The sequence below is a fragment of the Pezoporus occidentalis genome, unplaced genomic scaffold (assembly GCF_034315485.1).
Source record: "Pezoporus occidentalis ecotype Australia unplaced genomic scaffold, CSIRO_AGI_Poc_V1 ctg106, whole genome shotgun sequence".
NCBI classification, from domain to species: Eukaryota; Metazoa; Chordata; class Aves; order Psittaciformes; family Psittacidae; genus Pezoporus; species Pezoporus occidentalis.
In genome coordinates this window covers 1,195,490-1,211,017 of record NW_026912843.1, presented here as the reverse complement: position 1 = coordinate 1,211,017, position 15,528 = coordinate 1,195,490, and the positions used below count along the sequence as shown (strand labels likewise).

Here is a 15,528-nt window from a genome sequence, read left to right as displayed (position 1 = left end):
ATTTGACTGGTAGAAAACTGATTGTAACCTTTCCAAAATCTTCTCATAAACAGTTGTATCTCAGTGATCAGATCTGTTCTGTTTTAATGTCTGTCTAGACTAGGTTTCTTTGGGATTTGAAGTCTTTTGCTGTAGTGATTGATTCTGGAGTGACTTTATTGTAACTTTGATTCTAGAAAGGATCTGAAAGAGTTTTGTGCATTCCACTTTTTTTTCCCCCATAAGTTTGCATGTAAATAGCACTTTTTTTGTTTCCTGTGTTCATAAAACCATAAATATGATTTCTTGTTGTGCATCCAGTTTTTTATTGGAGGTGTGTGTTCCTTAGAATTAATGATAGTTCCAGTGAGTAAGTATCATGTAGTGAAAATGGTGCAGGTGTGTGGTTTTCTCAAAAGCCTTTGTTTTCCTTTTTTTCCAGATGATAAAATATGGTGTAATTAGCACTGATACCCTGATTGATGATTTACTCCACTGGAAAACCCTCTACGTGGCTGGACGCCTACAGAAGCCGGTAACTGTCGGTCTGTTCAGTTATCTGCCTTGAAATGCAGGAAATCACAGGGCTGCAAAATTATCAGTTGTAGTTTTAACTTTAACTGTTAAGGATCTGTGCATCAGAACCGAACAAATAACCTGCCCTGATTTAGGAGTCTAGGCCTAGAGGGATCATCTCTCAGAAAGGAAGTGAAATGTTGTCCTTAATGATATTCTGTGTTCTATGGAAAAAATCCACCCCCAAAGGTAATCACAGTTTTCTGCCTGTAGTAAATCTCGAATAACTGGACTATGTTAACTCCAAGTCCCTTTCATGTTTAATGCCATATTTACCTTTTATAACAAATTATAAGAGTCACCAAAATGTAACCCGAGTAATGGAAATCTTTAGAGATGAAAGCTGCTTTGCTGTTCAGTTACTGTCTAGTTAATTGTGTGAAAAAGTCTGTAACTGACTGAACCATGTGTTAAACATGTTGGGTTTTCTCCGCCATGTTTGTGTCAAAAAATGAGGCCTCTACTTTTCAAGGGAGCCTGACTCGTGCTTTCAGTAGATGGCAGCAGTGCTAAGCCCTTCTTCAGAGGAGAAGGGGGGGAAGAACTCTGTTCAAGCCTTATAACAGGAGTTAATTAATGCTTTGAACTTAATATTTGAGGTGAAAGTTTGCATAGATTGTCTCAGCACTACTGGCTTTTCTGTGTCTCTGGAGACCTATTACAGCATGATACAAGTTAGAACAGCTGTTACCTTTATAAAGCATGATACTTAATACATTGAGAAAAATAATTGAAGGAAGAATTCTGAATTTCACATTAACAGTGAGTAGTGACTATTTATTTTCAGTGTAATTGCATTTTTCTGCTGCCTTGCTTTATTTTAGGCTTTTTCATCTTCTTCATACATATAAATTGTGCTTTGTATCTTTTGATTAAGTTCAGCGGGAGTATGTACTTGCACGAGAAGGTGGAATTAGGTATTTTGTTTGGTGGCTAACAAGACAGCAGAGATATATTTGTGCATATTTAATAGATAAAAGAAGAAATCGGTCCAAATTATTTTCCTAATGCTCAGGGGAATTTGCATTCAGTAAAGACTACAGGACTTACAGAACAGGTCTGAAAGAATACTTGGTGAATGTTTAAACTGCCTCTTCCTGTAGAAGCTATAAAAATCACTAACTGGGATTTTGAATGCTACACCATATTGGCCAAAAATGACCAAATAATTTGCTTAGCTCTGTGGTGTGGATGTCAAATGTCTGCTGGTTTTGGCTTTGATTTGATGTTTTATGTTATAAGTGGCAGCGATAGAAAGCTTGCTTTACCCCCTTAAAAATACACAATAAGCCTCTTTTAGAGGGATCACAGGGTTAGGTTTGTTTTCTGACGCATTATAATCTCTGACATACCATTTACCGTTTGTGCCAGTTCTAGGCACAGCTGACTGAAGCCAGATTAATATTGTTTAACAGTTTGTTTGGGAATTTTCTCCTCACTCTTATATAGTAGAGGAAGAGCTCAGTGCCTTTCTGGTGTTCCATTACAAAGCTGTCACTCTGAGTGAAAGCTATCCAAGATATTCTAGCACATGAGCTAAAACATTTGCTCTGGATTGAAAATCTTGGTTTAATTTTCACTGGAGGTTTTGTTTCTGTTATAAACTGGTTGCCTCGACCAAGTAATCTTTCCAGAATGTTTGGCAGAATAGATGGAGTTTGGAATTGCCACTTGGAAATGCTGACTTTTCTTCCCAGGCTTCTTTGTTTGTGTTAGAAGTTTATTGGCTTTTCATCCTGTATGGTATTTCTGATGCTGATTAACTAAATTCCCATTTTACTGTACTGAAAAACTGAATAAACTTAGGTTGTAATTTCATCATAGCTGAGAGGTTTCCTTGGCTGCGAAGCTGCCATACCTAAAAAGTAAAATAAATAAGCACACGTGACATATAATTCCTTTTCAGAGGAAGAAGATTTTAAAAAGCATATGAAGTGTTACTGAATCTTTTGTTCAACATAGCATGTAACAATGGCTTTGGTGTAAGCAGCTCTATTTACTGTTGTTCTGGAGCAACTGTGAAGAGAAGGAAGTGTTTAATACATTGAAGTGAGGTGAGAAAGAGAGGAGTATGAATGGTGTATAGAAATATCTTGTATTATTTTAGAGAGGTGGTGGGAGGTTTGGTTTTTTCTATCCTAGAATTCCCACGGAGGAGTGGCAGAGCACAGTTTTGTTTACAGATTTTTTCCATTGTCCAAAACTGTAAAAACATCTTTTGAAAGAGAATGGAAAAATCCTGTTGTGATATTTAGCAGTGTAGATGTGGCTAACTGGCGAATTGCAATAGTGCTCTTAGCATCTTTTATTCGATAATGATACTGGGTTTGTGTGTTTTGTTTGTCTGCAAGTATCTTTGCACATGTCTGCAGTTTCTTGTCTGTGAATTTTGGAGCAGTGAAGGTAGAACATTTCCATCTTTAAACTGCTGGTTTACTTCACTAAGGCAAGTCTGCAGCCTTCCATGAGGAGGAACAGCATCTTTGCTGAGTTTCACCTTTGGAAAAGCCTGTAACTGTGGTGTTTTAAAGCTAGTTTGTACCTTGCTGTTATTTCCAGGGCTAGCCTAAGGTATAAGTAGTGGGTGGGCCTGCTTAGGGTGCCACAGGCTTCTCTCTTGTCTTTCCTTAGAGTTTTCTTGTGGCAGCAAGTTAGGAAAGTACGTGTAAGTGAATGAGGTGGTGAGATTTTAACTATTAGTTTATCCTCATGAGCAGTGTGTCTTGTTTGTTGGGACTTACTTGAGCAAGTCTGCATGCATTCAGTAAATTCTCCCATGGTTTTCAAGGAAATAAGATTTACTCAGGGCAGATGAATCTATCCTATTTTAATGTGTTTGAGCATTGTCTTCATTCTGATGCTAAAAACCACAAAATAACTTGCAGGAGAAGTTAGGAAGAGTTCTGAAATGTTTGCTTACACAGTGATCTGTGTTTTTAAAGTGAAAAACGAAGAAGGGAAAACATCCTTCAGAAATCCACCTGGGACCAATTCCAGACTCTCATACAAATTTGATGTTAGGCAAACCCTTGCAGAACGATTGGAACGAGCAGCCTGTATACTGTTGCATTCACCATCACATCAAAATGAGATATTGTTCCTAGTCTTATCCCTCTTAAAGTACTTCATAATTTGAAAGCATGTTTTGAATACCATATTGGCCAGCCATGACGTTGCTTTGTCAACGTCCTTTCTGCCACAGGAGTTTTGTGTAGCCAGTATGCCTGATTCTCATACTTTCTTCACTGAGTCTGGGTTAGTTGGGTTTTTTGTTGTGTGGTTGGGTTTTTTTGTTTTATTTTTTCTTCATTAACAAAGCATATACATTCATAAAGGAAAATACTTACTTGAAAGGATACCTTAGCTGTTTCAGGTTATATGTGGGGGCAAAGCTTCAAGTAATACTGCAACTAACCTGTGTGTGAATGGGCCTTAGGGGAGGAAAAGCACATTGGATATGTTTGTTAATAACTGCCAGTGGGTTTGCATTTTAAGATATTCTAGAGTAAACAAATGTTCAGCTGCCCTTTATAAGCAAGACAGTATTGCTCAACCAGAACATTGAAAGAGACAGGAACTCACAACATGGAGGTATTCTTTGGAAGAGTTGTTTCAGAAAGAGCACAATTAGCCATCTTGTAAACCAGGCTGACTTCATCTGTCTAATGTTCTATAATAATGTGTGTCTATATTCAGTTCTTACTGAAGACCTGTTTTTTATTTAGGTATATTTCCATATCCCAAGTGACTGAATTCTGTAGTGGGTCTTGGAACAGTTTGTATGTTTCTTGAATACAAACTTTTCCTTGTGGCACATAAACGCTCAACTGCAGTGATCTTCATGTACTTGTGAAGCTTCCATTGAGTTCATGTTCTGCTCATGCAAAGTGCAAAATAAAGAAATAAAGCTCTGCTGCTTTTGGGAGAACAACTAATGTCTGACAAACTACTTAAAGCATGCGACAGAAGAGTCCTCTGTTAGAAAAAAGAACAGAATACAGATGAATGGGAAAACCTCTCTCTTTTTCTGTTATTCTGTTCTTTCAGTGTGATAGTGGTCTTTTCCTTATTGCATAATCACATGTGAATTGTTTCTGTTAGTACATTCATGTTTACTGTTTTGATTAATCTTAAATTTATGACTATGAAGAGGTGAATAGCTCTTTAGGGATTTGTTAGTGACTGTTGCTTATAGCAGCCCTTTGTAAAAACAGCCTTTTGTAGCAGGCTGCTGAACTGTTAAGATCTCTCCCACTGTGTAAACACAAGGGGACACTATTATTTTTTGTACCAAAATAAGAGGATCTTATCTTAAATAAATTTCTGACTTACTTTCATGATGGATTGAATAACATTTCTAGGTCTATCTTCAGTAGCACTTCCCTGAAGTCTTGCTTCCAATGACTCTGCTTTTTCAGGTGAAAATCCTGACACAGAATGAGAATAGCAAGCTACAAGCTGCTCTTGTGAGCAATCTGAAGAGTGCAGTCACAGCAGCCTTTCTCATGTTACCAGAAAGCTTCTCAGAAGAAGACCTCTATATGCAGATTGCAGGACTCTCCTATACTGGTTAGTATATGGTGTCTGATGTCACTGAAGAGAAAAGCTGTAGTTGAAGCTGTTGTAACACAGTAGGAATTCTAATACATAGTAAGTCATCTGCGCTCTTGCTTTGGGCCTACGCTCTTGCATGCTTCAGCAACTGTATTTTAATGCTGTGTTTCATAACAGCTTGGTAAGACTAATTGTGCTGATTCATAGAATGCAGGTATAGGTGCATAAGCAAAACCTTATACCTGCTTGATTTATGAACAGCTAAGTATGGGTGATGGAAAAGGGTGGAAAATATTTTTTTTTAATGTTTCAAAACTTTGGCAGAAATGTCTTACCACTCTCAGTGTGATGTTGATTCATCTGATAGCCTGACCCATGCTTTGTTATCTCTTACTTTCTTAATGTGTTGTGTTTAGGCTTCTTTAGTAAACTTAAACAGGGGAAGTTCAGGTTCGATATGAGGCAGAAGTTCTTTACTGTGAGGGTGGTGAGGCGCTGGAATGGGTTGCCCAAGGAAGTTGTGAATGATCCATCTCTGGCAGTGTTCAAGGCCAGGTTGGACAGAGCTTTGGGTGACATGGTCTAGTGTGAGGTGTCCTTGCCTATGATTTTAATGTCCTTTCCAACCCAAAGCATTCTGGCATTCTGTGATCCAGATTATAATCCTCCAGTGTACATTTAACACTCACCTCCTCATTCGTATTTGTTCACTTTTTTTTGTAAGAGAATTCTCTCGTTTCGTTATGAGATCAGTATGAATTTCTAAGGGAAAAAAAAGTAAGAAATTACTCCAAGCGACTCTTCAATACAACACTTGATTGTGCTGAGAGCGGGCTGGCTAAAGGGTGCTAACTGGGGATGTTTGGAACAGGGCTGCATACCTGCCTGCCTGAAACTTACCCAGGAATGTCATTAGATTCTTGGTGAGCACTGCCGACCAAGATACACTCTTTTTTATATATCCTCCCAAAACCATGGGAGATCAGTTACCATGCTGTAAGCTGAAATTGGCTCTGCTGTGTGAACAAAGCTAAAGCACTAATTCCCAGTTGGGAATGTTCAAGAAAGACTGTTGATAACACGTTTTTTTTTGCTGCCGGTTTAGTTAAGTCTTTCAGAGGCTGTACTAGTAGGCAAAACTGATTTTATGGGTTACTTCAATCTGTCTCCTTGGAAACTGCTGAAGAGAGTTGCTCATGCTTTAGTTTGGAAAATGTTTATCCTTTTATTTTTGTATGTTTTTGAGAGCAGTGAGTCAGTACTGCTTCTATGGGAAGTGTTTGTTTTGTGGCTTGGCATAAATTGAAATAAACTCAGTGATGTAGCAAGTTGCCACCTTGCAACAACATTTATCTCCTGCATGTGGGAAGTGGGAAAATGAATTGATTCAGGAGTTTGTTTGTTCATATGTGCTGCACAGAGCCTCTAACTCCTGGTTGGTAACCCTGGAAGCTACCAGGGTAGCACCCAATGGAGGTAGATGAATGCTCTATCACAGACTGTCTTTTAACTTACTCTCTTTGAAACTTTTCAGTCATTTATCATAAAAGGAAATGCAAAGGTCAGTAACCGGTGTTAAAAGGAGCTGCTTTTTGAAACTAATAACCAAATAGTAGGGTGAAAAGTTGATGAGTAAAAGATGATACTGTGATCTTTCCATGACACCATTAGCAGGTACTGCCCTTGAAGTGCAGAGGCAATGCAAATTACTTTCTTTCAATACTGGAAAATAGAAGGTTATTTGTTTCTGGATACAAAAACTTGGGGCTGGTCCATTTGTATATTCTGTTGAAACTGATGCATGGTTCAAATACAATTACTACCTCTTTCAAGGTAGATTTTTCTTTTGTTGACCAAGGGGTAATGTGGACACATGGGTTGATGATGGTACAGCACACAAGAGGGCACATAACAATTTTGAGTCTTATTTTCTGTGCTTGAAGGTATTTGAATAGTATTTTTTGGCTGTTGGAAGGTGAACCTGGTAGTGGATTATATAGGTAGAATTGGAAAATAAAGTTTTAGACTACAGCTTTTTACTGTGTTTGTTTCTCTTATATTCTTTTTGAGTTTCCATTTTTTCCTAATGAATTGTTTCTCTTTTCTTGACTAGGTGATTTCAGAATGATAGTAGGAGAAGACAGATCGAAAGTGCAGAACATAGTGGAACCTAATGTTCCCCATTTTCAGAAGCTGTACAGTAACATACTACAGGACTGCCCTCAAGTGGTATACAAGCACCATCTGGGAAGGCTAGAGGCAAGTGTTCTTCACAACATTTTTAAAACAAGCAAGTGGAAGTGCTTTATCACATTGACAGAAGGCAGGAATTCTATTGTACACTAAGAGCAGTTGTAGTCACTGTACTTGCTGTTTGTTATGTTTCTGTTTAGTTAATTCTGCAACCAGAAGACTTGCCTTAAATACCAGTCTCTGCATATGTAGTAACTACTGTTCATTTTGTTTGAGTATGGGCATAGAACTAGAGCCCTAGCAAGGGAACAAGAGAAGATCATTTTAAAACGCATGCTCTAATGACTACCATATGAAAACACCAGTCTAGGAAGTGCTGAATAAACATATGGGTTGTGTTAAAAAGATTAGGCTGTAACTTAGAGGTGCAACTTCTTAGAGCTGCAATCAGAAACTGCATCTGACAAAAAAACCCTAGAGCGCTAGCTATGAAGATCAGTTGACTAAACCCAGATGAAATTCTGGCATTATCTTTAAGTACCCATACTAAGCCATTTTTTCCCTAGTTTTTGGGAAACAGGTATCCAAAATTACCAGTATCTTGAATTCCACCTTTCTGGCATAATGTGTGTGATTGCAATTAGGGGAGAGATGTTATATTCAGGGGTTCAGTAGCAGTTTTTCCTCTTCCAGTATTCATGTCCGTGTGTGGATATTCAAGTGTGATATGCATTTCAACATGAAGTTACAGGTAACATGGGTTGTCTCATGGATATGATATCTCTTCATCCTCAAGTTACCTTGGTCATTATCTCCCAGGTGTCTCCTTTTAGGATGTGTCTTTAGAAACTGAAGTTCAGATAGAAGCAAGCTTGAGTACAGTAAACAATTTTACTGCAGTGCTTTGGAGTACAGCGTAGGCAAATCTATTATACTGCAGCTGTCTCCATGTTTTCTTATCAGTGTGCTTTTGAACAGTTCAGTGGAAGAGCTATTTAAATGGCTTTTGAAAAGAGTCAGTAATGCTTTGTCGAAGGAAATGGCTAGTTAGGTTAATCCCTGTTGTGATACCTTTAAACAAATCCTGGTAGCATACGACTGATAAATTGTTGAATAATAAATCTGGCCATAATTCCATAGTAGTCATCAAAGCTGTTGATTAAATGCCATCATTTTACTGTTGATTTTGAGCAAAGTGCTTTAAAATGTTATTCTTCGCACCTTGGTTTATTGTTGGCAGTTACCCCCCATCTGAATAGGATAACTGCTATCAGGAGTGCTGTTTGATGCAGAACAGAAACCTCTTCTCCAAGTACACATTCTCAGAGTTACAGAGAAAATTCTTTCTTAAAAGATTCCTCAGAAACAATTGAAGGCAGACACTAGCTCTTACAGTTCTGGTTCAGGCGTGGATTCCTCCCACATAATGTTAAGAGGCTGCTCATTGTCGGCTCCCTCTGTAGTCAGTGGGTGATTCATCTGGATATCATTTTCCCCTCATTGACTAAAGGGAGTGTATAGGACAGCTAGACTCCTGTCTGATGTCTCCATGAACTGTCTAAAACATTGTGTGGGAGGAATTGAGCTCTTCATGTTTTCCTTCAGTTTTGGAGAGAGCTGCTCCTTTATGCATTTTTCAGTATTTGTGCTTACCTGGTGTATAAACATGTACAGGCCTGCGTGCTGGTATCCTTGTGTTCAAAACGGGGTCACTGTATTTCTGACTTAGATTGGAAAATGTGGAATGAATGTTTCCTTCACATTATAAAAACCAGATGTGGTTTGAGTTTAAAGCAGAGAAAATGTTTTTCAAACTAAACTTGTGTGTGTGTGCAGTTTGATTATGTTCAGGCAGAAGAAGCTGAGCTAAGTGGTCTTTTGGGAGCTTTGTTTTTCTCATTGTAGTGTACTTATATTTCCGAAGGAAATTGGATAGAGCAGAAATGATACAGTTTCAATGAAAAGTTGCTTGCAGAGGCAGCAAGATCATATGTGTACATTAGTCTTCTCTGGATGAAAATCAACATCTTTGCAGTGAGTTAACTTTTCAGGTTCAGAACTGGGATACTGCATTTCCCAGTGCTTGGGAAGTTTTCATTAGCATTGTCAGTGACTCCTCAAAGTGAAATGGATCATCTTCTGGGAGATATTTATCAGAGGTCAGAGACAGTCAAAAGACTTTTCTGACTTCTTTGAGAAAGTGACTTTGCTTTATTAACACGGGATGTTTTTGCTGTTTTATTTTTTCATAATGTTCAGATAGATAAAAGTCCAGAAGGACAATTTGCACAATTGATGTCTTTGCCAAGGACTCTGCAACAAAAGATAACTTCTCTGGTAGACCCTCCTGGAAAAAACAGGGATGTGGAAGAAATACTATTGCAAGTTGCCCATGACCCTGACTGTGGATTTGTGGTACATCAAGGTAGGTCTAGATCAGTGCCTGTAAGAAATCCTATTGCAAGTTGCCCATGACCCTGACTGTGGATTTGTGGTACATCAAGGTAGGTCTAGATCAGTGCCTGTAATCTCCTTTAAGACATGATGGATTTACAGATCCATTGTATATTTTCTGCTGAAATAGTAGCAAATAGCATTCCTACTGATACAGAAAGGTATGTTTTGGTTTAGTCCTGAAAGAAGTAGTCTTTGGGTATTAGTGTGGCCTCCTTAGACCATGGCAACAATCTGACTCTATTTGGGATGTTTACATCTTTAGGATTTTATTGGCTGGCATAATTTCAGCTAAATACTAAGCTATATATATATATCCTACCAGTCATACGTTGCGATGCTACATCCATTTTCTGGCTTGCTGACATTCCTCTTCCCAGTCATCATGGTTAGCCCAGCTCTGGCAGAGAGCTCAAGCTTTGAAGAGAAAGATTGAGGTGTTTCTCACCATCACAGTCTCTCTGAGGCAAGATTATGCTGTACGAGCAAGTTAAAGCTAAAGCTGCAAACATCAGTGTTTTATTATACTGAATTAAAAATGGAAACATTTGGTACCTGAAGAGTCCTTTACATCCTTAAAGAACTTGGCACATCTTAGTTCCAGGTGGACAATTTTGCAGGCTCCTTGGGCACAGGAAAAATTCCCTGGGTGCCGGAGAGCCACTTGACACTAGCCGGCTCCTGAGGGAGCTCCTGAGCATTGCAGTGCTCCACTGAGAGTACAGGATGAATTGCACCTTGACATCAAGGTGTCCACCTTCTCTCATGTTAAGTCTATGGCAGCTTCTGTGCTGCTATGGTTGGACTGCAGCAGTAATGTGACAATAGCTGAACCTGGTAGCAGGAGCTGCAGTGTTGTGAGCTGCAGATAGTTTTAGAGCTCTGAGTTGTCCATCCTGAGAGAACTCTCCTTGCAGCTGTGTTTTGGTGGGGTATCGCAGGCAGGGCTGTGACTGTATCCATGCACTTTGTACTCTTAAGAGAAAAAATCAAAACCCCTCTTTGACTTTTATGTCCAAAAGATTTTCCTAATTCAAGAATCTAGATAAAAGGCAGGACAAGCCATTTGGTAATCCCACAAGGCAAAGTTGGTTACTCAAGCTGAATTGCATTGTCCCTAGGTATTTTACTAGCTCAACATGATTTGTTTCCTTCCCTTCCCTACCCCCCAAATTATTTTTTGATGGAATACTGTGTTCCTTTTTTAAATGGATTTCCTGAAGTTTTGTTCTTCATTATAGTCGTAGATTTGAAGGAATTAATATTTGAAATTATAGTCTACACTCTGGTTAATGCAGAATAACTTTCAGTTTGGAAGGGCAGCTCAGGGGCTGCCTGCGTTTTTACATTTCTGAGTCTGTAATAATGTACAGTTTTTGTCACAGTTTTGTTCTGCACATGGCAGTCTGCTTTACAGATGTGTTCGAATAGATAAAACCTGAGGCCTTTCAAAAAAGTTTTCATGTCTTATATTCTATTCCATTAATACTTAAGAACTGCTGGACAATGAGAACTGAATGTGCCACAGTGCAAAGTGCTAAACCAGCCTTATCTCCAAAGCTGATAACTGAAACCAGCCAGACAAGCACTGCACAGTACAGGCATCTCTGCTTGATCAGAGAAGAGCAAAATGCCGATTTCACACTGAAGTAAACAATGAATAGAATTGGTTCTGCTCTAGAAAGTCAATATACCAGCAGTTAGATGAAAGTATTCTGGATGCCTTGTGACTAATCATTTTGGTAGAGAAATAGTGGGAACACTAAATAAATTAATTAGATTAATTCCTACAGGTTATCTGGTTTAATATTGACTTAGGGCTTTTTCTGTATGTTATACTTAAAAAAGCTTAAAGAATTTTTTCAATTAGTGTGACAAAGCAGAACAGTTTTAAGTGTATGTTTTCCTTTCAGTCTGGATTTATTGTAGAAGTGGAAAAATGTTTTAACTTTATTTGCATATGTTGGAGGATGAAAAAAACCAACCCACAAAACTCTGAAGATGGGTAACATCTGTGTGCTTTTCTGTCTGCAGGCATTTCAAGAATTGTGAGATCTTCCAGTGTAGTGCAGAGTGCTAAAACCATACTAACAGCTGGTAAGAACAAGTGTGATTTCCATCAACATAGGCCTTCTGATTTCACAGAGTAAAAATCATAAGGCCCCAAGACTGGCTGCAAGAGTTTAGAGAATAAACTTTTTGGGTGTCTAATTGAAAGCCCCTGGAAAATAAAGGTAATGTTTAAAGCAGGAGCTTTATATAACTGTTGAGAAACTGTAAAATGCCAAAAGGAATTGGAGTCTATATGACCCTTAAACAAAACCGTCCAACAACCCCAAAGTAGCAAAAAACCAGCTTCTGACTTCAGTTTTATTTTATATGTGGGCCAGATTTGGCTATGTGCGTGACTTCTGCTCTGTCCGTATTAAAAAACGGAAACAAAATACTTCATAATTCACTCTGGCTTTCTATGTGGGAGTGGATCCCTAAATGATCAGTGCATGGTATCAGTGTGTTATGTAGTCTGTAAGATTATTTCATCATAAAATAAAGGAGGGAATGAGTTTTGAGGGAGAGAACTTTGATAGGATCTGATGTTTTTGTCAGGCTTGGAAGACAGGTCTGTATATGAAGACTTCAGGTGTTCAAATACCAGAGGTATTTGAATACTATACTTGGTGAGCATTGGATATTACTGTAACTCTCATACCTCACAATTAATCACTTCAGAAAAAAGACTTGAATATTATAAAGTCAATGAGAGGGAAGGTTAGAAGGGAAAGAAGACTTGCTTGTGTAGAAACTAGGAAATGGGAAACTAGGGATGTATTTCAGCTATCCGGGTCTTCTGAACTAAATGAAAGTTACTGCCAGTTGCATAGCTGGAGCTTCATCATTTTTTCTGGGTTCTGGGATATATCTGACTTTAAGGGGACCTGATTTTTACAGTTTAAAAAGCTGAAAGCGCTGCAGCTCCATTTGAAAGAAATACTTGAGACCTAAGCCTTCATTTTCTTAAAACTGATCAGGAGCTACTCTGAATCCCTGTAAAGTGAAAACTCCTTCATGAAGCTACTCAAATAATTTTCTGAACTCATTCATACCTGTTCCTAATTCTCCCACAAAAGCAATTATATACAAATGATGCCATTACTGGTTTTAAAAGCAGCTGTATAATTTCCTACTGAGCAGTCCTTAAACCAGACTTCTACAGGTGCTCTTCCCTTCCCATTTAGTATTAAAGATGGTTGCTCCATGTTACACTTCCTACCTCCTTGTAAAGAAACACCAATTGCAGTATTCAGGACTGTTAGTGGTCTGCTGAGTAAAATAAGCAGGAGCAATTGTACTTTTTATATGATTCTGTTAATAGTCTAGTTCTAGATTAAAACTTTGTTTGGTAGCTGGAGGAGACTAAGGACTTAACTCCACCTGAGAAAACAGTTGTTTGTTTTATATGAGTTAGGCATATTGCAAGTATTAATTTCTAGTTGTAAGGTTTCCAGCCAAATAGCTGACATTTTTCTTCTAGGATTTGTTGTCAAAATTACCAGCTAGTGGTCAAGACTTCTTGTATCATAACATGCCTCTTGTAGAAATGCCAGCTTGTAACCGATCTGTTTATAAATCCATGGTGAGTAGATTTTGTAGAGTGAAATAATTGGAGGGAAGGGTCAAAGACAAAGATATCACATAATCCCAGACTGGTTTGGGTTGGAAGGCACCTTAAAGCTCATCCACTTCCAACCCCTGCCACGGGCAGGGACCCCTTCCACTAGAGCAGCTTGCTCCAAGCCCCTGTGTCCAACCTGGCCTTGAACACTGCCAGGGATGGGGCAGCCACAGCTTCTCTGGGCACCCTATGCCAGTGCCTCAGCACCCTCACAGGGAAGAATAATTATCCTGTTGAATTTGGTGCTTGTGGAAGTCAGGAGTCTGACTGACCCATATAGCAAAGCAGGTTGTGTGTAACAGCAAGAGTATGAATAAAAACACATAAGCTTTGTCAGATCCTTTATGCTTCCCTCTGTCTGTTCCCATAAACAGAAAATCACCTCTGAGAATTGTTAGCTCCTTTTGTGTGTCACAGAGTAAATCACACCCTATATCATTACTAGGACTTCGGGGGCCTCAAATGCATCTTTTAGTAGGACTTGTAATTTTCACCATGTTTTCTGCTTTGTGCATCCAAGAGTAGGTATTTGTGAAATGCCTTTTCTTGCCTTGAAAGTCTTAACTGCTTTTTGATTCACATGTTGTGGTGCTTTATATTTTTTCCCTTTAAAACAAACTCTAGTTGTCCTCTAATCAGCCAGCTTCATAGAGTAACACAGTCAAAACCCATGTTGTTCCTACTAGTGCATTTTTTGCAGTTTGATGCTGGTAGAGCAAAGTGATTGTGATCCTTTGCCTCAGCTACGAGCCAAATTTGAGCAAGGATGCCTGGGAGAGGTGTTCTCTTACTTTTAGCATAGTTTAGCTTTGTTTATTTTAACTGTGTTTATGCACTTCTGCAAGTATCTGGCCAAACCCATTAGCAGCAGAATTCAGGAGTGATCCTTTGGGGGTACTCCAGATGATGTGCTGAGGGAAATGAGTTAGATTTGGAAAAGGACCATTTCTGCCATTTCCTAAGCTCTGGATGTCATTTGATGAACACAGAGCTTGCCTGTAGGGTGACCTTCCTGAGCCACCCTGGCTGGAGAAAGGGAGTCCTGCAGCTTCAGACGGACCAGGAGCGTCTGTGACATGGGTGCTGCACCCAGGGTGAGCGTTGCCTCCCCTGCTAGTTCAGGAGCAGCCCTGCTTCCCAACAGGCCTGTGTGTAGGCCTCGCTAGAGCTGCCCCTGCTTCACTGCTGGAGGTGGATGGAAGCACAGGAATAGGGCTTTTGTAATCAAAATCCCGACATTGTAGTGCACATCAAGGAAGAAATGAAATTTAACTGACCAGGCACATGACCTCAGCATTCCATCAGGTGTGTGTTGGTGTGATCGGCCCTGGGATGGAGGAGGGATGGGCTCCCATGGGGTTAGGGCTTGGTCGAAGCTTTTCGCATGTTGTTTGTGGGGATTCTTTTAATGTTTCTCTCCAGACATTTCTGATCGAGTTTATGTTAATTCTCACTGTATCCTCTGGTGATGTTTTCTCCCAGTTTCCTATTGTGAAGCTTGGTCACTAGAGGGCAGGCATTAATGCTGAGCACCTCACTTTGCCATTTCCTGGGGCTCTGATCAGCTCCTGTTCATACAGATACACATGTACACAGACAAAACGTTGTGCTTCCTACGCTGAAAGTATTTGATTGACTCATGAAAGGAATGTGTTTTGTAGGAAAGTATTGAATTTTAAATGCAATCCCTAAGGATGCTGCATTCCTTTCTTCAGTCTTTAACCAACTCTTGTCTAGTGTTCTGTTCCCCTAAGACTTATTCTCACGCTTTCTAATAGAGATTTTAGGAAGAGTATTATGGCTCTGTCCCTCTGTGCTGCTGTAAAGAATAGTTGCTAAAATAAGAGAATTATGAAAGATATTCTTGAAATCAGTGGCTCCACTAAATAAGCTCTATTTTTTCTTGCTATTCCTAGTAACTGTACAAATACTTTTGTCCTGTGTCTGCTTTCAAAAGAATTAGTTCTTACTGCATGGCCATCATCCTTTTTGAAATGTAATGGGAGGACACAAAATGATTTCCTAGGCTGGTTATTTTATCAGCAACAAGAACTAGAATAATGCCTACTCTCTGGTTGTAGCATGATAGCCCAATGTAC

General features: G+C 39.1%; 1 protein-coding gene across 6 annotated transcripts in view; it reads left to right on the top strand.

Annotated features, from left to right (window-relative positions):
- The window catches only part of TAMM41 (TAM41 mitochondrial translocator assembly and maintenance homolog), a 35,468-nt gene that overhangs the window by 2,863 nt on the left and 17,077 nt on the right, over window positions 1-15,528 (top strand). For 5 of the 6 annotated variants that reach the window (XM_062620700.1, XM_062620691.1, XM_062620727.1 and 2 more), the window contains exons 3-7: window positions 422-514; window positions 4,974-5,124; window positions 7,223-7,368; window positions 9,562-9,727; window positions 11,791-11,853. In XM_062620700.1, coding sequence (XP_062476684.1) covers window positions 422-514; window positions 4,974-5,124; window positions 7,223-7,368; window positions 9,562-9,727; window positions 11,791-11,853 — 619 coding nt within the window. Of the gene's footprint in view, window positions 1-421; window positions 515-4,973; window positions 5,125-7,222; window positions 7,369-9,561; window positions 9,728-11,790; window positions 11,854-15,528 lie in introns of those variants that run through there. The other variant, XM_062620737.1, reaches the window with a different exon arrangement.